The 26,441-nt window shown below is 46.7% G+C and overlaps 1 protein-coding gene across 5 annotated transcripts in view; it reads right to left on the bottom strand.

The window, feature by feature from the left end:
- The window catches only part of DENND1B (DENN domain containing 1B), a 270,360-nt gene extending 250,696 nt beyond the window's left edge, over nt 1-19,664 (bottom strand). For 3 of the 5 annotated variants that reach the window (XM_069737357.1, XM_069737359.1, XM_069737360.1), the window contains exon 1: nt 19,327-19,638. In XM_069737357.1, coding sequence (XP_069593458.1) covers nt 19,327-19,343 — 17 coding nt within the window. In that variant the 5' untranslated portion in view covers nt 19,344-19,638. Of the gene's footprint in view, nt 1-19,326 lie in introns of all 5 variants that reach the window. The other 2 variants (XM_069737361.1, XM_069737358.1) reach the window with 1 other exon arrangement.
- Between the last annotated feature and the right edge of the window lie 6,777 nt (nt 19,665-26,441).

Genomic DNA, 26,441 nt, shown 5'->3' with positions numbered 1-26,441 from the left:
TCCCATGGTGGTGAAGGGGTTAAAACATTCTTTAACGGTTTATTACAAACATTTGAAAGTTTGCTAATAAAATTAAATGGCGGGAGGGTAGTGGGGGCTGAGTAATTATAGGTATTTGGACAAGATGAACCCTCCAAATAGAAAGCCATTTTGCTACAGTACCAAGTAACGGTCCCTTTATAATGTCTATATGAGGCTTACATGACCTTCTACAGGAAGTATATGACCTTGAATAAACTAATGGAAGTGCCGATGTGCCCACAGTAATCAGTGCTGCATAGATAGGACAGACCTCAGCCAGCTATAGGTTACCAAACTAACGTTATCGTATAACCTTCTCTCAAGGTTTTGGTAATCTCACAATACACATCTCAGGGTATCTAAAGCAAAGTGGAAAAGGAAGGAAGAACACATCTGTGCTTGTAAAGATCAGCTTTGACAAATCTCAGTACAATGACATATAGAATAAAATTCTCTTCTTAAAGGGGCTGTCCCGTCTTTAAGAGTAACTTTTGTTTTTAATTTTTATTTCAGAAATCAATAGTATACAACTTTGGAATGTATCTTATTAGCAAAATCTGCTTCTTTCCCTGCCAAAATGGGTCAGTCATGATCAAAATGATCAATTCCGAGGTAAAATCTGTATTCAGTGAAGACAGATTTCTCGATTACCTTGATAGGAGATGGCAGCTGCTACTGATGAGATTCTATGTAGACAGGAGGAAGGAGCGAGAGGCCGACCTCCACCCTCCTTCCCTCATATCTAGATAAACTCTTATCTGTAGCACCTCTCCTATCTCAGTAATGGGAGGTTATACTTTACGCTACAAGTCTGCAGTCACTATGTGACTGCAGACTTGTGAATACCCACATTGTGTGCACTGAGCACTGTAAGGATTCTCTGGCGCTGGCTTTGAAGTTTGCCAGTGCCGTATGTTGAAAAGCAGCCCCACACCATGATGTTCCCACCTCCTATCTTCACTGTTGGTATAGCGTTTTGGGGGTGATTCGCAGTGCCTTTTGGCCTCCAAACATGGTGGGTATTATGGCATCCAAGGAGTAACATTTTAGTTTCATCTGACCAGACTATATTCTCCCAGTATTTCACAGGCACGTCTAAATGTTGTTGAGAAAACTTTAAACACACTTGAACATGTTTTTTGTTCAGCAACGGAGTTTTGCATGGTGAGTATGCATACAGGCCAAGGAGGTTGAGTGCATTACTGATTCCAGGTCTTTCTGTAGCTCTGCACAGGTGGTCTTTGGCTCTTGGGCGACTCTTCTGATAATTCTTTTCACTCCTTTGTCTGAAATCTTGCAGGAAGCACCTTGTCATGGCTGGTTTATGGTGCAATGATGTTCATTTTTGGATTATGGCCCCAACAGTGCTCACTAGAACCTTCAGTAGTTTAGAAATTCTTCTGTAACCAATGCCATCAGTATGTTTTGCAACAATAAGGTTGTGAAGGTCTTGAGACAATTCACAGGTTTTACCCATCACAAGATGCTTCTTGTGTGGCACCTTGGTAATGAGACACCTTTTTATTGGCCATCAGTTCAAGTGATAGGATTGCTTTCTAATTACTGATAGATTTCAGCTGGAGTCATGACTTTCAGTGGCTTTTTGCAGCTCTTTCTTCATGTGTTTAATACTTTTCCCTGTGTCATTTCTCATTATTACACATAAGTTAACTTATGGACACCTATGGTTTGATTTCTTTGCCTGTGTGGATGGGATGGGTTGTTATTGACATCTGGTGAAAATTTGAGGCTAATAGCACCTTTAGAAATAGATTTAGTTAGAACTTGGTGACGTAATCAATAGTTATTTCACCCGCTGCATGTACAGATTACCACGTATAAAAAAATTAAGATATTGGCCAGGTATATAGTATATAACTTTTTATGGCCACCAGATCTGGCATATGCGGCACTAAGGGAGACACAACCAGGGGAAATAATACTCCCTTACTCTATATAGTTATATTGACTTCCATCATGTGGATATTTTCTACGTGGTGCATAACTGATCATGGTTGATTTTCTATTATTATCATGCAGGACACATGCAAAATTACCTGACAAATATTGATTTCAGCTTCAGCATTTTATTTTTATACTGCCATAGCTACTGGGAATATAGGCTTCCAGACAGAGTTGAGATTTCGTGCTTCTCATCCTGCCTGCAAGGGTCTGGGAACCTTTTTGTCTTCTAGTCATCAAAAACATCCTCAATTTAAAAACTGGCAAACAAAAAATAAACCCACAGCCATTGAGAACACTGAAAATTTTCACAAGGAGTAAAATCACTTTGCAAGTCTGCTATAGGCAGGTCTCCAGGATTGTCGGTAAAAAGGGCAGTGCTACTATGTGAAGAAGGTAACAGACAGACAGAAGTCATTTAAGGAAGACCTTTTACAATTGTTTTCATGTTCAACTGGACACAGGATGTAATAGATTAGGCCATGTTCACACGTTCCTGATTTCCCTGCTGTTTTTTCTGCACTAAAAACCGCAGCTCTTGGCAGAAAACGCAGGTCCTTTTTTTATGCGTTTTTGGTGCGTTTTTTGATGCGTTTTTTAGTGCAGTTTTCTATGCAGTCTGTGTGTTTTCTAGGAAGTTTTTAGGGTTAAAATGGCTGAAAATACCCTAACCCTACCCCTACCCCTAACCCTACCCCTTACCCTAACCCTACCCCTATTCTAACCTTAGTGGAAAAAAAAAAATTCTTAATTTTTTTATTGTCCCTACCTATGGGGGTGACAAAGAGGGGGGGGGATCATTTACTATTTTTTGTATTTTGATCACTAAGATAGATTATATCTCAGTGATCAAAATGCACTTTGGAACGAATCTGCCGGCCGACAGATTCGGCGGGCGCACTGCGCATGCGCCCGCCATTTTGGAAGATGGCGGCGCCCAGGGAGAAGACGGACGGACACCGGGAGGCCGGGTAAGTATAAGGGGGGGAGATGAGGGCACGGGGGGGGGGGGGGGCGTCGGAGCACGGGGGGGTGGCATCGGAGCATGGGGGGGTGGGATTGGAGCACGGGGGGCAGCCACACTGCAGCGGTTCTGCACCACAAACCGCAGAAAACCCGCAGATATTTTTTTCGTCTGCGGGTTTTACTGCGGGTTTGACCTCACAATGGAGGTCAATGGGTGCAGAACCGCTGCAGTTCCGCAAAAAGAAGTGACATGGTACTTCTTTTTTACCGCAGCTATTCAGCGCGGCTTTTTTCGGGATTTTCCGCAATGTGGGCACAGCAGTTCCTGTTTTCCATAGGGTACATTGTAATGTACCCTGCATGGAAAACAGCTGCGGACCCGCAGCGGTAAAATCGCGGCGATTCCGCATTAAAAAAAGGATGGTGTGAACATGGCCTAAATATATAGCCGAGCTTCAGAGGAGGAGCAAGATGTGAATGACTGGGCCTTCCGTGGGCCCCTGTCTACATTAGTAATTAGTGATCAGAGAGCGTGTTCGTTAAGGTGTTATCTGTCGTGTGCTAATAGTGTCTTCGTCATGCTGGAATAGTATGCTCGGGTCCCCACGGCTGCTCCACAATCTCAGCACCTGCAGGGATTGTCTGTTTGTTAGTCTCTATTAGCACACGAGCACGCTCGCTCATCACTGTTAGTAACCCATCGGCGACTGCAATCACGTCGGCTGTCAAGAGACTGACAGTGGCATGTAAATGGTTAAAGCACCACTCCAGTAGGCTTTTTTTTATTGCACCACTGGAGTGGCGTTTTACATGAAATTCCCCTGCCCCCTGTCTCATACTCAACTGCCGCCTTCATCATTTTCCATCGTCGCTTCCATCGGTCTCTGGTGAAAAGTTCCCTCCTGGCAGCTCCAGGGTTTCATGGAGCGGAACAGAGGTCACTTTTCAATACAAGTCTATGAGAGCCTAGTCCTGGCCTCGTTCTGACTCTCATAGACTTGCACTGAGAGGTGTGACATAGTTTCTGACTTATGGCCAGTCCGCGGGACCGTAGCGGTGCCAAAAAACGGTGACGACGCCTGAGGGGGAGTACATTAGCGGGCAGGTGACTTACACTTAAAGCGCCACTCCAGCGTGGAAAAAAACCCACTGGAGTGCTGCTGTATGGGAGTGCTGCTGTAGTGGTGCCTTCTGGGAGAAGCGAAGTCTCCCTAAGCTAGAAGATCGTTGGGTACAGCCGGGACCAGCTGCTTCGAAAGCATCACCAAACCGCGCGCCTTTTTGCCTGTAGGACATTATTGCAAGAGAGCTTGGCTGAGTAGATTACACAAGAAGGAAAACACACAGCAAGTCAGCAGGATCTAGGAGCAACATGGCAGATGTGACAACCTACATGGTGAGCTGCAGCATGTGCTACATGTTCACAGATCGACCAGAAGAAGAATCCAATTTCACCTGTCAGAAGTGTAGACTAGTGGCCCTTTTAGAAGAAAAGGTGCGGGGTCTGGAAGAAAGAATAGCAACTTTGAAACTCATCAAAGAGAATGAAGACTTTCTAGACAGAACAGAAGCATCTCTACTGGTCACAGAAGGTGCAAAAAGTGTCAGAGAACCTCCAAAAGCAGATGAGTGGAAGCATGTGACCAAAAGAAGCAAGAAGACCATGGAGAAATCACCAACCACACAACTGAAGAACCGATATCAAATCTTTGTAGAGGATGAAGATGGCACACCTAAGAATGAAGCAATACCAGCAAGCAAAAAAGAAAAGGGCACACAGCAACAAGTGACAGCAAAAAGTACAGCCAAGAAGCAACGAAGAGTGGTGGTGGTGGGAGACTCACTACTGAGAGGCACCGAAGCAGCCATCTGCAGACCGGACATAACTGCAAGAGAAGTATGCTGCCTTCCAGGTGCGATGATCAAGGATGTGACCGATAGGATACCAAAGCTCTTCAGCTCCAAGGACGTCCACCCATTTCTTCTGATACATGTTGGCACCAATGACACGGCAAGGAAGGACCTACCGACAATCTGCAAGGACTTTGAAGAGTTGGGGAAGAAAGTAAAGGAACTGGATGCACAGGTAGTTTTTTCTTCTATCCTTCCAGTAGACGGGCATGGCACCAGGAGATGGAACAGGATCCTTGATGCAAACAACTGGCTAAGACGATGGTGCAGACAACAAGGATTTGGATTCCTGGACCACGGTGTGAATTACTGGTATGATGGACTCCTCGCCAGAGACGGACTACACCTCAACAAACCTGGGAAACACACATTCGCCAGAAGACTCGCTACACTCATCAGGAGGGCGTTAAACTAGAAGAAGAGGGGACGGGAAGAAAAACATTAGACTCGAACAAAGACGACCCAGGAAAACATACTCAGAAGAGAGGTAAGAACATTTCTAAAACAATCCACAGTGAGGAGATTGGAACAAAACAAAATCCTCTAAACTGCATGCTCGCAAACGCCAGAAGCCTGACAAACAAGATGGAAGAACTAGAAGCAGAAATATCTACAGGTAACTTTGACATAGTGGGAATAACCGAGACATGGTTAGATGAAAGCTATGACTGGGCAGTTAACTTACAGGGTTACAGTCTGTTTAGAAAGGATCGTAAAAATCGGAGAGGAGGAGGGGTTTGTCTCTATGTAAAGTCTTGTCTAAAGTCCACTTTAAGGGAGGATATTAGCGAAGGGAATGAGGATGTCGAGTCCATATGGGTTGAAATTCATGGAGGGAAAAATGGTAACAAAATTCTCATTGGGGTCTGTTACAAACCCCCAAATATAACAGAAAGCATGGAAAGTCTACTTCTAAAGCAGATAGATGAAGCGGCAACCCATAATGAGGTCCTGGTTATGGGGGACTTTAACTACCCGGATATTAACTGGGAAACAGAAACCTGTGAAACCCATAAAGGCAACAGGTTTCTGCTAATAACCAAGAAAAATTATCTTTCACAATTGGTGCAGAATCCAACCAGAGGAGCAGCACTTTTAGACCTAATACTATCTAATAGACCTGACAGAATAACAAATCTGCAGGTGGTTGGGCATTTAGGAAATAGCGACCACAATATTGTGCAGTTTCACCTGTCTTTCACTAGGGGGACTTGTCAGGGAGTCACAAAAACATTGAACTTTAGGAAGGCAAAGTTTGAACAGCTTAGAGATGCCCTTAATCTGGTAGACTGGGACAATATCCTCAGAAATGAGAATACAGATAATAAATGGGAAATGTTTAAGAACATCCTAAATAGGCAGTGTAAGCGGTTTATACCTTGTGGGAATAAAAGGACTAGAAATAGGAAAAACCCAATGTGGCTAAACAAAGAAGTAAGACAGGCAATTAACAGTAAAAAGAAAGCATTTGCACTACTAAAGCAGGATGGCACCATTGAAGCTCTAAAAAACTATAGGGAGAAAAATACTTTATCTAAAAAACTAATTAAAGCTGCCAAAAAGGAAACAGAGAAGCACATTGCTAAGGAGAGTAAAACTAATCCCAAACTGTTCTTCAACTATATCAATAGTAAAAGAATAAAAACTGAAAATGTAGGCCCCTTAAAAAATAGTGAGGAAAGAATGGTTGTAGATGACGAGGAAAAAGCTAACATATTAAACACCTTCTTCTCCACGGTATTCACGGTGGAAAATGAAATGCTAGGTGAAATCCCAAGAAACAATGAAAACCCTATATTAAGGGTCACCAATCTAACCCAAGAAGAGGTGCGAAACCGGCTAAATAAGATTAAAATAGATAAATCTCCGGGTCCGGATGGCATACACCCACGAGTACTAAGAGAACTAAGTAATGTAATAGATAAACCATTATTTCTTATTTTTAGTGACTCTATAGCGACAGGGTCTGTTCCGCAGGACTGGCGCATAGCAAATGTGGTGCCAATATTCAAAAAGGGCTCTAAAAGTGAACCTGGAAATTATAGGCCAGTAAGTCTAACCTCTATTGTTGGTAAAATATTTGAAGGGTTTCTGAGGGATGTTATTCTGGATTATCTCAATGAGAATAACTGTTTAACTCCATATCAGCATGGGTTTATGAGAAATCGCTCCTGTCAAACCAATCTAATCAGTTTTTATGAAGAGGTAAGCTATAGACTGGACCACGGTGAGTCATTGGACGTGGTATATCTCGATTTATCCAAAGCGTTTGATACCGTGCCGCACAAGAGGTTGGTACACAAAATGAGAATGCTTGGTCTGGGGGAAAATGTGTGTAAATGGGTTAGTAACTGGCTTAATGATAGAAAGCAGAGGGTGGTTATAAATGGTATAGTCTCTAACTGGGTCGCTGTGACCAGTGGGGTACCGCAGGGGTCAGTATTGGGACCTGTTCTCTTCAACATATTCATTAATGATCTGGTAGAAGGTTTACACAGTAAAATATCGATATTTGCAGATGATACAAAACTATGTAAAGCAGTTAATACAAGAGAAGATAGTATTCTGCTACAGATGGATCTGGATAAGTTGGAAACTTGGGCTGAAAGGTGGCAGATGAGGTTTAACAATGATAAATGTAAGGTTATACACATGGGAAGAGGGAATCAATATCACCATTACACACTGAACGGGAAACCACTGGGTAAATCTGACAGGGAGAAGGACTTGGGGATCCTAGTTAATGATAAACTTACCTGGAGCAGCCAGTGCCAGGCAGCAGCTGCCAAGGCAAACAGGATCATGGGGTGCATTAAAAGAGGTCTGGATACACATGATGAGAGCATTATACTGCCTCTGTACAAATCCCTAGTTAGACCGCACATGGAGTACTGTGTCCAGTTTTGGGCACCGGTGCTCAGGAAGGATATAATGGAACTAGAGAGAGTACAAAGGAGGGCAACAAAATTAATAAAGGGGATGGGAGAACTACAATACCCAGATAGATTAGCGAAATTAGGATTATTTAGTCTAGAAAAAGACGACTGAGGGGCGATCTAATAACCATGTATAAGTATATAAGGGGACAATACAAATATCTCGCTGAGGATCTGTTTATACCAAGGAAGGTGACGGGCACAAGGGGGCATTCTTTGCGTCTGGAGGAGAGAAGGTTTTTCCACCAACATAGAAGAGGATTCTTTACTGTTAGGGCAGTGAGAATCTGGAATTGCTTGCCTGAGGAGGTGGTGATGGCGAACTCAGTCGAGGGGTTCAAGAGAGGCCTGGATGTCTTCCTGGAGCAGAACAATATTGTATCATACAATTATTAGGTTCTGTAGAAGGACGTAGATCTGGGTATTTATTATGATGGAATATAGGCTGAACTGGATGGACAAATGTCTTTTTTCGGCCTTACTAACTATGTTACTATGTTACTATGTTACTATGTATTAGCCACAATCGGAATTCAGCTCTGATCACAGCTGTTCGGGCATAAATCGGATGAGTGCTACTTTAGTGGGTAGCACACTGACCCATGTTATTCAATGAGACGGTGCAGATGGACGATTTTAAACTGACAGAATCTGTTTGAAAAAAAAAAATCACAGCATGCTGAAATCTGACTCTGAAAGTTGACGAGACTCGCTCATTCAAATCTATGGGTGAGAAAAAAAAATCAGGTACCACATTAGAGGATCCAATTTTTATCCATACATTACAATTCTGTACTATAGGAAACTGTAAATCATCCTATAAATAATTAATAGCTGCTGTGAAAAAAAGGATTACACAAGGACTTTTCTGGTTGAATATCATATTGCTTTTTATACTGTCGTGTGACCTCAGCATTAGAGACTGATGCCAACTATATAAAGGGGTTATCCAGGAAAATTTAATATTTTTACTGTGGGCCAAAGAAGTAAAAGGTCACTGGGTGCTAATTACCTGCTTGCTGTGCCCAGCACCAATCTCTCCCAGCACACAGAGGTCACTGACTTCTGTCGGCAATTCAGTGGCTTCTGCTGACATCACATCAGCAGAGCAGAGGCTTCTCTTCCGCTCTGTTAATGGGGTGTGACTGCTGAAGTCATGCTGATTGACTGTGGGGAGGCGGCTGCCAATCAGCATGACGCCGGCAGCCACACCCCAGTAACAAAGCAGCCTGGAAAAAGAGCTGCTCTGCTGATATGGAGGAGCAGCAGAATCGCCGGCAGGCAGAATAGGTGACCGCTCTGTGCCTGCACCGGGCAGAACAGGCAGTCAGCTTCTGAGCACCCTCATCATGCAGTCACCCCAGCGCAGGCATACAGTTACATCCATGTGCACAAATGGGTTAAAGGGGATGCATGGTAATAAAAAATCTTGGCTGCTTTCTACGACAGGCAGCACCTCGGATCATGGGTTGGGTGTGATACTGCACATCAGCTCCATTCAATATCGCTCAGCCACAATACTAGACACAACCCATGGTCAGGGATGTACCTGTTTCTGAAAGAAAGAAGCTATGTTTTTCTAATCTTGTACAAACCCTTCATCAGCAAGACCTTCAGATTTCCTAATTAAAAATTTCCCTGAGTTTTTGCATCCCTCAAGCAAGTAATAGGTCCGACCATCAGAGGAGATGGATGGAGCTCAACGCTACTGTGGAGACCAACGCGTTCACCTTCCAAACATAGTAACATAGTAACATAGTAACATAGTTAGTAAGGCCGAAAAAAGACATTTGTCCATCCAGTTCAGCCTATATTCCATCATAATAAATTCCCAGATCTACGTCCTTCTACAGAACCTAATAATTGTATGATACAATATTGTTCTGCTCCAGGAAGACATCCAGGCCTCTCTTGAACCCCTCGACTGAGTTCGCCATCACCACCTCCTCAGGCAAGCAATTACAGATTCTCACTGCCCTAACAGTAAAGAATCCTCTTCTATGTTGGTGGAAAAACCTTCTCTCCTCCAGACGCAAAGAATGCCCCCTTGTGCCCGTCACCTTCCTTGGTATAAACAGATCCTCAGCAAGATATTTGTATTGTCCCCTTATATACTTATACATGGTTATTAGATCGCCCCTCAGTCGTCTTTTTTCTAGACTAAATAATCCTAATTTCGCTAATCTATCTGGGTATTGTAGTTCTCCCATCCCCTTTATTAATTTTGTTGCCCTCCTTTGTACTCTCTCTAGTTCCATTATATCCTTCATGAGCACTGGTGCCCAAAACTGGACACAGTACTCCATGTGCGGTCTAACTAGGGATTTGTACAGAGGCAGTATAATGCTCTCATCATGTGTATCCAGACCTCTTTTAATGCACCCCATGATCCTGTTTGCCTTGGCAGCTGCTGCCTGACACTGGCTGCTCCAGGTAAGTTTATCATTAACTAGGATCCCCAAGTCCTTCTCCTTGTCAGATTTACCCAGTGGTTTCCCATTCAGTGTGTAATGGTGATATTGATTCCTTCTTCCCATGTGTATAACCTTACATTTATCATTGTTAAACCTCATCTGCCACCTTTCAGCCCAAGTTTCCAACTTATCCAGATCCATCTGTAGCAGAATACTATCTTCTCTTGTATTAACTGCTTTACATAGTTTTGTATCATCTGCAAATATCGATATTTTACTGTGTAAACCTTCTACCAGATCATTAATGAATATGTTGAAGAGAACAGGTCCCAATACTGACCCCTGCGGTACCCCACTGGTCACAGCGACCCAGTTAGAGACTATACCATTTATAACCACCCTCTGCTTTCTATCACTAAGCCAGTTACTAACCCATTTACACACATTTTCCCCCAGACCAAGCATTCTCATTTTGTGTACCAACCTCTTGTGTGGCACGGTATCAAACGCTTTGGAAAAATCGAGATATACCACGTCCAATGACTCACCGTGGTCCAGCCTATAGCTTACCTCTTCATAAAAACTGATTAGATTGGTTTGACAGGAGCGATTTCTCATAAACCCATGCTGATATGGAGTTAAACAGTTATTCTCATTGAGATAATCCAGAATAACATCCCTCAGAAACCCTTCAAATATTTTACCAACAATAGAGGTTAGACTTACTGGCCTATAATTTCCAGGTTCACTTTTAGAGCCCTTTTTGAATATTGGCACCACATTTGCTATGCGCCAGTCCTGCGGAACAGATCCTGTCGCTATAGAGTCCCTAAAAATAAGAAATAATGGTTTATCTATTACATTACTTAGTTCCCTTAGTACTCGTGGGTGTATGCCATCCGGACCCGACAAAAGTTAAAAAAAAAATCAGCTGCATGTGAAGTATGTGAGTATTAAACACTCCAGTATAGTCCAATTAGAGACCCTGTGCCCAAGAAATGCCCCAGAACTATGCAAATGTATGCGGAGAGAGCTGCATGCTGGTACATCGCCCGACATCTCATCTATAGCGCTCTGCATATGCTTTCTATTGCATAGTTCAGTATTCTCCGTAAATACTCTATATGAAATCATAAGCACATACAGTATATGCAAAGTGGTGGTCTATAAGGAAGCCATACTACTGCTCCATAGGAAAAGGAGCATATACGGCCATACATACACTAATGCAAGTCCTATTTGGCCGCAACAGCAAAAAAAAATTGCACGGGGTTTTACATTGGAATTTTGTACAGGCAAAACTAAATTTATATTATATGTTTCAGCTGTAAAAAAATAAAACAACCAAAAACCACTTCACAAAAAAAAGCAGCAATTTGTGGAAAAGTCACAAGTGGTTTTTGATACAGTTTTTGCTGCTGTGGCCAAAAACATCTCCTACAAAGGTGTTGGTAAATCGCCGCTCCGCCAGGGTGTGCGGGGGGCACGGCTTTCAGAGCAGGTACATGCCTACATGTTATTAGTAATTTAATGCTCCATATATAAAGGGGCATGTGTAAGGAACCTAGCTGTGAGTGACAGACGGTCTATATGCCGCTCTCTGAGTAACCGGTGGTCCGGCTGACTCAGCGTCTATATATATATATCCCCCACACCGGGCCCTGGCTATAATTAGACTGAGATAAAACATTATGTTACAGCTTCATCTCATCTACATTATCGATGCACTCAGGTCTGACTTATAACAATAATCTGTCACACGGCGTTACCTTCTGACAGATGCAGGATCGCTGGGCTAAACAAGCGACTGCGGGGAGTGAATCCATCATGTAGCGTGACAGGTGGGCAGCGTGAGATGAAGCAGGTGTGCTGGCAGCGGGAGCCCTACGTGATATGCCCAAATGCTCAGCAATGTCCAGGCTGCCACCCAAACACATTGCCAAGGAGATACATCATGCCTGGCAGCGAAGACGCCCAGCCCTGACCATGGTGGTGCAGATACAGCAGAAGAGGTGTTCATTCAAAGGGTTTGTCTCATTCCTACTTCTAGCCTATAGGCACAGGGATGTATTAAATCACAAACTCCCACTCACCAGGTCCCGCGCAAAGTGAACTCTATTGATCGACTGCAGCGGTAACCTCACGATGCTCTGGGGAGGGCAAGTAAGGCTCATTGAGACATCTGAGTTTTGCGTATGAATGCTAGCCATGATTTTCACGCATAGCACTCGTACCTGTGATAGTCTAGGGGCCATTCAATTGGCTGATTTTTTCCTCGGACCAAGAGGTCCAAGGAAAATCACAGAATATGTCCAATTTTGATCCATAGGTCAGATCAAAAACGGTGATGCAAGTCAATGGGTCCATGAAAAAAGTTGGACCACACTTGGATGACATCCGAGTCAAGTCCGATTTTCATGTACTGTCAGAATGGAGAAGGTGGAAAAACGTATTTATTTCACTACATCCACGTACAACGAAATCAGATGACACTCAGATCACACTCTGATCAAAAAGACTGACTAGAATAATCAGTCCGTTATTCTCATACGTGGAAAAATCAGAAGTTAGAATAAGGCCTGCAGCTTACTTTGTTATTGTACACATCACTGAGCCTATAGGCCAAGGATGTCAAACTCAAATACACAGAGGGACAAAATTAAAAACTTACATAAAGTCGCGGGTGAACCTTGTTATGAATTTTAAAAAATGTCTACAATTGAGAACGTTTTCCTTATCGTTCTTTACAGAATAATGGGCCCCACATAATCCGTGTAGAATAATGGGTCCCACATTGCCCTCAGTACAGAATAATGGGCCCCACATTGCCCTCAGTACAGAATAATGGGCCCTACATTGCCCTCAGTACAGAATAATGGGCCCCACATTGACCTCTGTTCAGAATAATGGGCCCCACATTGACCTCAGTACAGAATAATGGTCCCCACATTGACCTCAGTTCAGAATAATGGTCCCCACATTGACCTCAGTACAGAATAATGGGCCCCATATTGACCTCAGTACAGAATAATGAGCCCCACATTGACTTCCATAGTGAATAATGGGCCCCACATAGTCCTTCATGCAGAATAATGGGCCCCATATAGTCCTCTGTGAAGTATAATAGCCCCACATTGACCTCCATACAGAATAATGGGGCCTACATGGACTTCCATAGTGAATAATGGGCCCCACATAGTCCTCCATACAGAATAATGGATGCCACATAATCTTCCATACAGTATAATGGTCCCACATAGTCCTCCATACAGTATAATGGCCCCACATTAATAAGAATACATAAAACACGTATACCCCTGTCCCCCACTGCTCCGGGCTCTGAAGCATGTCTTCTGCAGCTCTTCGCTGCTCGACACATTGGATGCGAAATCCAAGATGCCGTTACAGTTGAAAGTGCAATGCTGGTGGGGGCAGTGCCAGCGGCCAAATATAATCACCCTGCAGCCAAATTTGCTCAATGGGCCAAAGTTTGACATGTGGGCTATAAGCAAAAAGGAATTAAAGGGGGACAACCTCTTTAAATAAAAATTAAGCCACCTTTACCAGTGACAAACATGATAAAGGGTATTTGCAGATGGCATGGGTGGTTACACCTTATCTTTTGCTTATACTAACTGGCAGATGGCACATATGTGCCCCAGTCTTTAGTACCATGCAATGTTAGGGTTTTAAACAATTGTGGAGCATTTTATCACTCCCCATAGCCAAGAAGTTTTTTTAACCAAATTTTTCAAAATTGTTGGGCTAAATATATAAAGTGTAAAAGACAATTAAGGCCTCATTTATAAAAACACATGGTAAAGAAGAAAAGTCAAAGAAGGTCTGAAAAAATAAATGCTGCAACATATATGTGCGTAATATGTGGATACTCCCATAGAAGGAGGCCTACCGCCATGGTCTGATGGGATATGAAGCTGTGTCCATATGGAGGCCTGTAATGCTATTCTTTTGGTCAAAATAGCAACATCCACAGCAATATACCAATGGATCCCCATCACCAATGTGTCACAATTTACATTTATACTGGAAGCCACTTCACAAATGGTAACAGGACCTTATATGACAGCGCAATGTAAACCAAATTACATATTACCTGTTTCCACAGCTTACAATATTTTGGGAAGTATTAAAAAAAAACTTCCCTCCATGAAAGCAGGAACGAGATGAGGAACATAAGCCAGGCCCAATGTGTGTGCACAGGGAAGTAGTAGAAAAAGCCACAACTCAGAAATTAAAACAGTGGACACTAATACTGAAAGCTGTAAATAACCAAACCCAGCGAGTTACAAGAAAACAAAAGGAGAACAAGAGTCCATCATGGTAGGAGAGTATCAGACATTAGGAGGCCTCCACGGGATCTGCCACCATGTCTTACAGATCCTGTGCCCCAGAGAGTTACAAGAAAACACAAGGAGAACAAGGACTCAGAAACTAGAGTCCATCATGGTAGGAGTATCAGACATTAGGAGGCCTCCACATGATCTGCCACCATGTCTGACAGATCCTGTGCCCCAGAGAGATACAAGAAAACACAAGGAGAACAAGGACTCAGAAACTAGAGTCCATCATGGCAGGAGAGTATCAGACATTAGGAGGCCTCCACGGGATCTGCCACCATGTCTGTCAGATCCTGTGCCCCAGAGAGTTACAAGAAAACACAAGGAGAACAAGGACTCAGAAACTAGAGTCCATCATGGCAGGAGAGTATCAGACTTAAGGAGGCCTCCACAGGATCTGCCACAATGCCTGACAGATCCTGCCCCCCCGCTTCTACATGACCAAGAGTTCAGACCAGTGGCATTGTCGCACCGCTGGCCTGAATGGAGAAGTTATGCTCCTATGTCACTGCTTTGCCTTTGCAGCATTGGAAGTGGAAGGCTATGTTCAAATGATGATCTTTTGGCGCTTTTTTGAAACGGAAACGCACTAAAAACACATGTGCATTTTTTACCGGCAGATTTTCCACATCTAATACAAGTCTATGAGAAAATCTGGATAGAAATCTCAGCATTCCCACAAGAGAAGTTTACATGTTGCAGATGTGAAGAATGCACCGCAGGTCAGTTTACATGGAATAAAAAAGAAGCACAGTGTACATGAGGTTTCTATAAATTCCATCCACATTGCTGGAGCTGCAAGAAGCTTCGTTTTAGAAGCAGCATCAAAAACTCATGGTGGGAACGAAGACTAATGAGACTAAAGGCGGCCAGGATCAGGAACTAACAGCACTCTCCCGCGATCCTGGCCGGCCTCGGTGCAGTGGTTACAAGCTCACTAGTAAAGAGTTTGTAAGCACTGAGCATCTGTGGCCACCGATGGTAAACCACAGCAATGGCCATTCCTCCTAGCCAAGGGCTCTAAACAATCAACGAAAAAGCACAGAGACCAGAGTAATAACGTAATACAAAGTGATTTCTACAACTATGCTCATCACGAATGATTAAACAACCCTTAAAATGAGTGTCAGGCTTTTTATCCCACTCTGGTATTGGCGTTTCCCGATGACATTACATCTTCTCACACGCTGTACAGACATGCCAGAAAATGTCTGACGGTGAACCTTGCTATAACGATTCCTCAACGTGGGATGTGAATTCAACGGAAAAATCCTCACATGGATCTTAGTGTAAATCTGAAGCAAAATCCGTGGCAAAATGTGCAGGAGTTACATGTGATTTGCTGCAGCTCCTGGACTTATTATAAATGGTGAAAAATGTAGTGAAACTCTGCAGCATAAAATGATGTTACAAAGCTTAAAATCTGCACCGTAAGTCACTTCACATACTTTCCAGCCACATGTGAATGGCATTTGGTGAAATCTCATCCACTTTACCAGTGAAGTAATAATAATTTTTATACACTACAGATTCTCGGCACTGAATGTGTGAATTAAAAGTCTGCTGCATATCTGTCCTGTGTGAACATGTCCCAAACATGAGTTTGTGGATCACAGCACTGAACATAAAAGGCTACACTCATCATCCACACGCAACTTTAATGTAAAGAAAAAACATTTTCATCAGCTCAAAGGAAACCATACAGTCAACCACTTATACAATATATGATATGCAAATTGCCTCTTCTGAGAAAAAGAGGACTTAAACTCTATAGCGCCACCTGTTGGAAGTAGCGATCCTACAAGTCACAATCAACTCTTTAACGAGTCGTGCAATATGACTTAGGATAAAAGCCAAATTAGTATCTCAATATAATACAATATATGATAGGAGTTGTCCACCTCTCATACGCTCAGCTGTCCGCACTGCCGGCCTCCATGTTCCTTCTTCCGGGGAAAGATGAGCATGCGACGAATGCAGCCGATCACTTGTCGCAGCGAGGAATCATTGGTCCCCACTGTGACAAGTCATATGGCTTCTGCTGTCACAGCACCCGATCTACGGAGGGACCGACCACCTCACAGCATCCGATCTACGGAGGGACCGACCGCCTCACAGCATCCGATCTACGGAGGGACTGACCAACTCACAGCACCCGATCTACGGAGGGACCGACCGCCTCACAGCATCTAATCTACGGAGGGACCGACCAACTCACAGCACCCGATCTACGGAGGGACCGACCGCCTCACAGCATCTAATCTACGGAGGGACCGACCACTTCACAGCATCCGATCTACAGAGGGACCGACCACCTCACAGCATACACTCTATGGAGTGACCGACCACCTTACAGCATCCGATCTATGGCGGGACATCATAGCATCTGATCTTTGGATTGACCGGCTACCTCACAGCATACAATCTATTGAGGGACCGACCACCTCACAGGATTCGATCTATGAAGGGACCGACCACCTCACAGCATCCGATCTATGGAGGGACCGACCACCTCACAGCATCCGATCTATGGAGGGACCGACCACCTCACAGCATCCGATCTATGGAGGGACCGACCACCTCACAGCATCTGATCTATGGAAGGACACCATAGCATCCGATCTTTGGAGGGACCGACCATCTCATAGCATTCGATCTATAGAGGGACACCATAGCATCCAGTCTATGGAGGGACCGACTACCTAACAGCATACGATCTATAGAGGGACCGACCACCTTGCAGCATTTGATCTATTGCAGGACATCATAGCATCTGATCTTTGGAGTGACTTACCACCTCAGCAGCTATGGGGTAGGTAGGTGGGGGACAGAGGTAGTGGCAGCAACTATGGGGTAGGTAGGTGAAGACAGCAGCTATGGGGTAGGTAGGTGGGGGACAGAGGTAGTGACAGCAGCTATGAGGTAGGTGGGTGGGGGACAAAGGTAGTGACAGCAGCTATGAGGTAGGTAGGTGAAGAAAGCAGCTATGGGGTATGTAGGTGGGGGACAGCGGTAGTGACAGCAACTATGGGGTAGGTAGGTGGGGGACAGAGGTAGTGACAGCAGCTATGGGGTAGGTGGGTGGGGGACAGAGGTAGTGACAGCAGCTATGGGGTAGGTGGGTGAAGACAGCAGCTATGGGGTAGGTAGGTGGGGACAGCGGTAGTGACAGCAGCTATAAGGTAGGTAGGTGGGAGACAGAGGTAGTGACAGCGGCTATGGGGTAGGTGGGTGGGGACAGAGGTAGTGACAGCAGCTATGGTGTAGGTAGGTGGGGACAGAGGTAGTGACAGCAGCTATGGGGTAGGTAGGTGGGGACAGAGGTAGTGACAGCAGCTATAAGGTAGGTAGGTGGGGACAGCGGTAGTGACAGCAGCTATGGGGTAGGTAGGTGGGGACAGAGGTAGTGACAGCAACTATGGGGTAGGTAGGTGTGGGACAGCGGTAGTGACAGCAGCTATGGGGTAGGTAGGTGAAGACAGCAGCTATGGGGTAGGTAGGTGGGGGACAGAGGTAGTGACAGCAGCTATGAGGTAGGTGGGTGGGGGACAAAGGTAGTGACAGCAGCTATGAGGTAGGTAGGTGAAGAAAGCAGCTATGGGGTATGTAGGTGGGGGACAGAGGTAGTGACAGCAGCTATGGGGTAGGTGGGTGGGGGACAGCGGTAGTGACAGCAGCTATAAGGTAGGTAGGTGGGAGACAGAGGTAGTGACAGCGGCTATGGGGTAGGTGGGTGGGGACAGAGGTAGTGACAGCAGCTATGGTGTAGGTAGGTGGGGACAGAGGTAGTGACAGCAGCTATGGGGTAGGTAGGTGGGGGACAGTGGTAGTGATAGGAGCTATGGGGTAGGTAGGTGGGGACAGAGGTAGTGACAGCAGCTATAAGGTAGGTAGGTGGGGACAGCGGTAGTGACAGCAGCTATAAGGTAGGTAGGTGGGGACAGAGGTAGTGACAGCAGCTATGGGGTAGGTAGGTGGGGACAGAGGTAGTGACAGCAGCTATGGGGTAGGTAGGTGGGGACAGAGGTAGTGACAGCAGCTATGGGGTAGGTAGGTGGGGACAGAGGTAGTGACAGCAGCTATGGGGTAGGTAGGTGGGGACAGAGGTAGTGACAGCAGCTATGGGGTAGGTAGGTGGGGGACAGAGGTAGTGACAGCAGCTATGGGGTAGGTAGGTGGGGGACAGAGGTAGTGACAGCAGCTATGGGGTAGGTAGGTGGGGACAGAGGTAGTGACAGCAGCTATGGGGTAGGTAGGTGGGGACAGAGGTAGTGACAGCAGCTATGGGGTAGGTAGGTGGGGACAGAGGTAGTGACAGCAGCTATGGGGTAGGTAGGTGGGGGACAGAGGTAGTGACAGCAGCTATGGGGTAGGTAGGTGGGGGACAGAGGTAGTGACAGCAGCTATGGGGTAGGTAGGTGGGGACAGAGGTAGTGACAGCAGCTATGGGGTAGGTAGGTGGGGACAGAGGTAGTGACAGCAGCTATGGGGTAGGTAGGTGGGGACAGAGGTAGTGACAGCAGCTATGGGGTAGGTAGGTGGGGGACAGAGGTAGTGACAGCAGCTATGGGGTAGGTAGGTGGGGACAGAGGTAGTGGCAGCAACTATGGGGTAGGTAGGTGGGGACAGAGGTAGTGACAGCAGCTATGGGGTAGGTAGGTGGGGACAGAGGTAGTGACAGCAGCTATGGGGTAGGTAGGTGGGGACAGAGGTAGTGACAGCAGCTTGTACATGTGTCACGGCTCCTGTTGCTCTCACCTGGTCCTGGAGTCCATGCTCAGCTCATGTCAGTGCCAGTCACAGCTCGGTGGGTCTCGGACATGTCTCTCTGAGCCGCTCTGCCCCGGCCCCGGCACTGCAGCCTCCGGTGTATGTACCTGTGCTCCTATGTGTGCACTAGTGTCCCTTCCATTACAGGAGTGTGGCCTCGGTGTGGTGCATGTCTCTGCTCTGTCTCTCTGGCTGTCACTGTCCCAGGATGTCTCTGTGAATCATCCTGTGTGATTGTCCCCGACCGTCTCTCTGCGATCACTGCTGTCTATGTGTTCACAGCTGTCCCTGCCGTGTGTGACCAGGAAGTTACCAGAGGAGCCTCCGCTGACGTCACGTGCGGGGGGAGGGGAGCTGGTGGGGACGGTGAAGAACACAGTGAGGAGACACCGGGGAGAGGACACACAGAGCAGTGAGGAGACAGAAGGGGGAGAGAGGGCACAGAGCAATGAGGAGAGGACACAGAGAGCAGTGAGGAGACAGAAGGGGGAGAGGAGACAGCAGGAGGAGAGATGGCACAGAGCAATGAGGAGAGGACACACAGAGCAGTGAGGAGACAGCAAGAGGAGAGGAGACAGCAGGAGGAGAGAGGGCACAGAGATCAGTGAGGAGACAGCAGGAGGAGAGAGGGCACAGAGCAATGAGGAGAGGACACAGAGAGCAGTGAGGAGACAGCAAGAGGAGAGGAGACAGCAGGAGGAGAGAGGACATAGAGAGCAGTGAGGAGACAGCAGGAGGAGAGAGGGCACAGAGCAATGAGGAGAGGACACAGAGAGCAGTGAGGAGACAGAAGGGGGAGAGGAGACAGCAGGAGGAGAGATGGCACAGAGCAATGAGGAGAGGACACAGAGAGCACTGAGGAGACAGCAAGAGGAGAGGAGACAGCAGGAGGAGAGAGGGCACAGAGATCAGTGAGGAGACAGCAGGAGGAGAGAGGGCACAGAGCAATGAGGAGAGGACACAGAGAGCAGTGAGAAGACAGCAAGAGGAGAGGAGACAGCAGGAGGAGAGAGGGCACAGAGATCAGTGAGGAGACAGCAGGAGGAGAGAGGGCACAGAGCAATGAGGAGAGGACACAGAGAGCACTGAGGAGACAGCAAGAGGAGAGGAGACAGCAGGAGGAGAGAGGGCACAGAGATCAGTGAGGAGACAGCAGGAGGAGAGAGGGCACAGAGCAATGAGGAGAGGACACAGAGAGCAGTGAGAAGACAGCAAGAGGAGAGGAGACAGCAGGAGGAGAGATGGCACAGAGCAATGAGGAGAGGACACAGAGAGCACTGAGGAGACAGCAAGAGGAGAGGAGACAGCAGGAGGAGAGAGGGCACAGAGATCAGTGAGGAGACAGCAGGAGGAGAGAGGGCACAGAGCAATGAGGAGAGGACACAGAGAGCAGTGAGAAGACAGCAAGAGGAGAGGAGACAGCAGGAGGAGAGAGGACATAGAGAGCAGTGAGGAGACAGCAGGAGGAGAGAGGGCACAGAGCAATGAGGAGAGGACACAGAGAGCAGTGAGGAGACAGAAGGGGGAGAGGAGACAGCAGGAGGAGAGATGGCACAGAGCAATGAGGAGAGGACACAGAGAGCACTGAGGAGACAGCAAGAGGAGAGGAGACAGCAGGAGGAGAGAGGGCACAGAGATCAGTGAGGAGACAGCAGGAGGAGAGAGGGCACAGAGCAATGAGGAGAGGACACAGAGAGCAGTGAGGAGACAGCAAGAGGAGAGGAGACAGCAGGAGGAGAGAGGACATAGAGAGCAGTGAGGAGACAGCAGGAGGAGAGAGGGCACAGAGCAATGAGGAGAGGACACAGAGAGCAGTGAGGAGACAGCAAGAGGAGAGGAGACAGCAGGAGGAGAGAGGACATAGAGATCAGTGAGGAGACAGCAGGAGGAGAGAGGACACAGAGATCAGTGAGGAGACAGCAGGAGGAGAGAGGACACAGAGCAGTGAGGAGACATTGAGAGGAGAGAGGACACATAGAGCAGTGAGGAGACAGCAGGAGGAGAGAGGACACAGAGAGCAGTGAGGAGGCAGCAGAAGGAGAGGAGACCACAAGAGGAGAGAAGACAGAGATCAGTGAGGAGACAGCAGGAGGAGAGAGGACACAGAGATCAGTGAGGAGACAGCAGGAGGAGAGAGGACACAGAGCAGTGAGGCGACATTGAGAGGAGAGAGGACACAGAGAGCAGTGAGGAGACAGCAGGAGGAGAGAGGACACAGCAGTAAGGAGACAGCAGGAGGAGAGGGGTCAGCAAGAGGAGAGAGGACACAGAGAGCAGTGAGGAGAGTGCAGGACGAGAGAGGACACAGAGATCAGTGAGGAGAGTGCAGGAGGAGAGAGGACACAGAACAGTGAGGAGACTGCAGGAGAGGGGTCAGCAAGAGGAGAGAGGACACAGAGAGCAGTGAGGAGAGTGCAGGAGGAGAGAGGACACAGAGATCAGTGAGGAGAGTGCAGGAGGAGAGAGGACACAGAACAGTGAGGAGACTGCAGGAGAGGGGTCAGCAAGAGGAGAGAGGACACAGAGAGCAGTGAGGAGAGTGCAGGAGGAGAGAGGACACAGAGATCAGTGAGGAGAGTGCAGGAGGAGAGAGGACACAGAACAGTGAGGAGACTGCAGGAGAGGGGTCAGCAAGAGGAGAGAGGACACAGAGAGCAGTGAGGAGAGTGCAGGAGGAGAGAGGACACAGAGATCAGTGAGGAGAGTGCAGGAGGAGAGAGGACACAGAACAGTGAGGAGACTGCAGGAGAAGAGAGGACACAGCAGTGAGGAGACAGCAGGAGGAAAGAGGACATAGAGAGCAGTGAGGAGACAGAAGAAGGAGAGGAGACAGCAAGAGGAGAGAGGACACAGAGCATTGATGAGACAGCGGGAAATACCTCAATACAAGGCGACGCCTCCCAGGAAAAAGGGTCTCCAAAATCCGCTGCTCAACTATAGAACAAGCAAAGGCCGTAATTGACAATCCATATTTCAACAACCCAAACCACATCATCATACATACAGGCACCAACAATCTCCAGGACCAACACCAGCAGGTAGCAGGACAATTGTGTCAGCTAGCAGAGACCACACAACAGAAGTTCCCTGGCAGCAAGATCATCCTGTCATCTCTGCTGCCAAAAAAGATTCCTTCCAATACATCACCCAAAACGTCAACAGAGAACTAGTAGCCAAGATCACTATGATGCTAGACATCACCCTGGCACAATTTCCTGTCATAAACCTCCACCACCTGTATGATGACAAACATCTCATCAACCAAGGAGTCAGCCTTCTTCCCAAAGAACTTAAAGACATTGTACTCAGAGTCCCCGGACCAAGAACCCATACAAACCGAAAATCTATAGAAAGGGCACCAACTGACAGTCCTAAAACGGAATATGCTCAACGAACTGGAAACTGCAACCTGTATGCAAAACCAGTCTATGAGAGACACAAACCATGGAAGACACCACCCTCCCCACACAGAGTGAAACAGGGTAGTGAGCTGGCAGAAATAAAGACCATGATCAGCTCCATTTGAAAGAAACTCTCGCGACTGGACCAATTGCCTACAACAAGGTCACCAGTCAGCAACCCAAGATGTCCTATGCAGGACAGCCCATTACAAGGTATACAGCTACACAATGTCAACCCTAATCATCAGTAGCTGGAACATCCAGGGCCTGAACACCTCAGCCTTTGGATACAAGACAAACGACACAGACTTTAACCAAAGACTGAAAGACATTGATATACAGATCCTCCTTGAAACATGGATTATGGCCAATAATGAATCCTATGTCCCCACCGGATACAGGGAATTCTCTGTCTCCGCCCTGAAAAACAAAACCATCAAACAGAGCCGGAGCTCAGGAGGAATATTAGTATGGCACAAAGAAGAGCTCCATGATCATATCAGAGCAGTGAAGAGAGGAGACAGCCACATCTGGATAAGAATAAGCCGCTCCATTCTCACATCCGGGGCTGACATCTACCTCTGTGCAGTGTACGTAGCTCCTCCAGAGTCTCCATACTTCAACCCAGACAGCTTTGAGACCCTAAAGACTGAAGCTGCCCATTTCCAGACTCTTGGCAACGTTCTCATCTACGGAGACCTCAACGCAAGAACGGGAAGAGAAAGAGACTACCTGACCACTGATGGAAACATCTATATACTTGCAGCAGATACCGACTGTGACAACCCAGTGCACACCGACAGGAACAGCTATGATTGCACAGTTAATAAAAGTGGCAGAATGCTGTTGAACCTATGCCGAAGCCTTGGACTTCGTATCTTCAATGGCCACACCAAGGGAGACTCACTGGGAAGACATACCCTAAACTCCCATGTGGGCAGCAGTGTGATAGACTATGCCATCACAGATATGGACCCTACAAATATTGGCTCCCTTATAATCACCCCACAAACACATCTGTCAGACCATAACCAACTGCTCCTTTACATCAAATCCACAAAGAAATCACCCTCACAAACCCCGCAAAAGACCAGCCTCTTTAGCCTGCCACCATCCTTCAAATGGTCCAAGATGTCGGCCCCAAAATACAAAGATGCCATCAACAGACCAGAGATCAAGGAGAAGCTCCAATGCTTCCATAATAACGTGTATGAACTTAACCCAGAAGGAATACACCTAGCGGTAAGGCTAGGGTCACATTGCGTTATGTGACCGCGTTTAACGGACTACGTTACACTGCGGCATAACGCGGTGTAACGTAGTCCGTTAACGCCGCCATAGACTGTAATGGCGAACGCATCGCTAGCGCACACCCACATTGGGCATGCGCTAGCGATGTGCCGTCAATTGAGTGACGGCCCACAAACGCTGCTTGCAGCGTTCGCGGTCCGTTCCTCGCTAGCGCAGATCGGGGATCTGCGCTAGCGGGATCGACTAACGCGATCCCTTTTGAGACATTGCGTTAGCGCAGTCTGTAGCGCTATACGCTAAACGGACTGCCCTAACGCAATGTGACCCTAGCCAAAGAGACCTTAACGACATTCTATATGCCATGGCAGAAATGTCTGACTTGAAAAGAAGCATCAACAAGAGACCGAGTAAACAAAATCCCAACAACTGGTTCGGCAAAGAATGCAAGACCATACGGAAGGCCCCAAGAATGGCCTCAGATAAAAAACAGAGACCCCAACAACCCCACTCTGAGAAAAGCCTACCACACCGTACAACGAAATTACAAAGCCATCAGAAAGAAAAAGCAAAACGACATCTCTACCAAACTCCTCCAACTCCAAGATGCCCTTGAAGGCAACAAATTTTGGGAACTGTGGAATCACCTTGGATCCAACCAGAAAAGCAACAGCCTCCACATCTAGAGCGGCAACATCTGGCTCCAGTACTTCAAGGACCTTTACAATGACATCCCAAGTGAAGACCTGAACCTGGCACAAAAAGAGCTTGTGAAAAAAACTGAAAGATATGGAGGAAAAGTTCAAAGATTTCCAAAATCCTATGGATACACCAATCACACTGACAGAAATAACAGAAAGGATCACACAGATAAAAGGTAAAAAAGCCAGCGGTCCAGATGGGATCCTCCCAGAAATGCTAAAATACAGCCCTCCAGACATCCAGGCTGCGATAACAAAACTATTTAATATCATACTGCAGGCCGGCTGCTTCCCCAAAAACTGGAACCAAGGCCTCATAACCCCTATACACAAAAATAGTACGACCCAGTAAACTACCAAGGGATATGTGTCAGCAGCAACCTGGGTAAACTCTTCTATTGCATCCTGAACAAGAGGATCCTCACTTTCCTCACCGAGCACAACGTCCTCAGCAGGAGCCAAGTAGGGTTCATGCCAAACCACTGACCACATCTACACTCTGCACAGCCTCATCAAGAGCCACGTCCACAATACAAAGAACGGGAAGATATACGCTTGTTTTGTGGACTTCAAGAAGGCCTTGTGGCACCCAGGACTATTCCTAAAACTGCTGGGGAGCGGAATAGGAGGCAAAACATTTGACGTCACCTGTAGCTCCTACACTGAGAACAGTTGCAGTGTGAAGGTCAACGGAAGGAGGACGGCCTATTTCCAACAGAGTCGAGGAGTGAGACAGGGCTGCAGCCTCAGTCCAACGCTCTTTAACATCTACATCAATGAGCTGGCAGTGGCCCTAGAGTTCTCCTCAGCACCAGGACTCACCCTCCATGACACCCAGGTGAAATTTCTGCTGTATGCCGATGACCTTGTGCTGTTATCACCAACTGAGAAAGGCCTCCAAGATCATCTGAAAATCCTAGAGACCTTCAGCAGCACATGGGCACTGCCAATCAATGAGAAAAAAACAAATATGGTGTTCCAGAAAAGAAAGCAGAAACCCACTGGCCATCCTACCTTTATGATAGACAACCGTCCACTTACAGAAACCAACAGGTACACCTACCTGGGCCTAGAACTCAGCCAGTCAGGGAGCTTCAAGCAAGCCATAGAGTTACTAAAAGACAAGGCATCCAAAGCCTTCTATGCCATCAGAAGGCGTCTGTACCATCTCAAGGCACCAGTAACCGTCTGGCTAAAAATCTTTGACTCCATCATTGCCCCAATCCTGTACGGTAGTGAGGTCTGGGGCCCAGTCTCATACCCAAACTGGTCAAAGTGGGATGCTGGGCCGACAGAAATATTCCACCCAGAGTTCTGCAAGCATCTCCAAGTCCATCGGAGCACATCAAATAGCGCCTGCCGAGCAGAGCTGGGCAGATTCCCACTACACATCGCAGTAAAGAAGAAGGCACTGTCATTCACGGCTAATCTGCAAAATAGCAGTCCCAGCTCCTACCATCACAAAGCCTTCCTACACCAGGAAGCCTCCCAAGAAAAAGTACCCAAAGCCAGTCTGACCAAGCCATCAACCTACATGGCCTGACAAAAGGTGAAATCCAGAAGATGGTGCACAAAGTCAAAGAGGAATATCTCAGCATCTGGAGGAACAACATAAACAAATCCAAGAAACTGACAATATACCAGAATCTACAGAGGGAGTATAAACTGGCCCCATATCTAGAGAAACTAGAAAATCCCAAAGATCGACAGATCCTGAGCCGGTACAGACTGAGCGCCCACAGCTGTTGTGAGT

This window comes from Ranitomeya imitator, chromosome 8 (genome assembly GCF_032444005.1).
Source record: "Ranitomeya imitator isolate aRanImi1 chromosome 8, aRanImi1.pri, whole genome shotgun sequence".
Classification (NCBI taxonomy): domain Eukaryota; kingdom Metazoa; phylum Chordata; class Amphibia; order Anura; family Dendrobatidae; genus Ranitomeya; species Ranitomeya imitator.
This window is presented reverse-complemented; position numbering and strand designations above follow the sequence as displayed.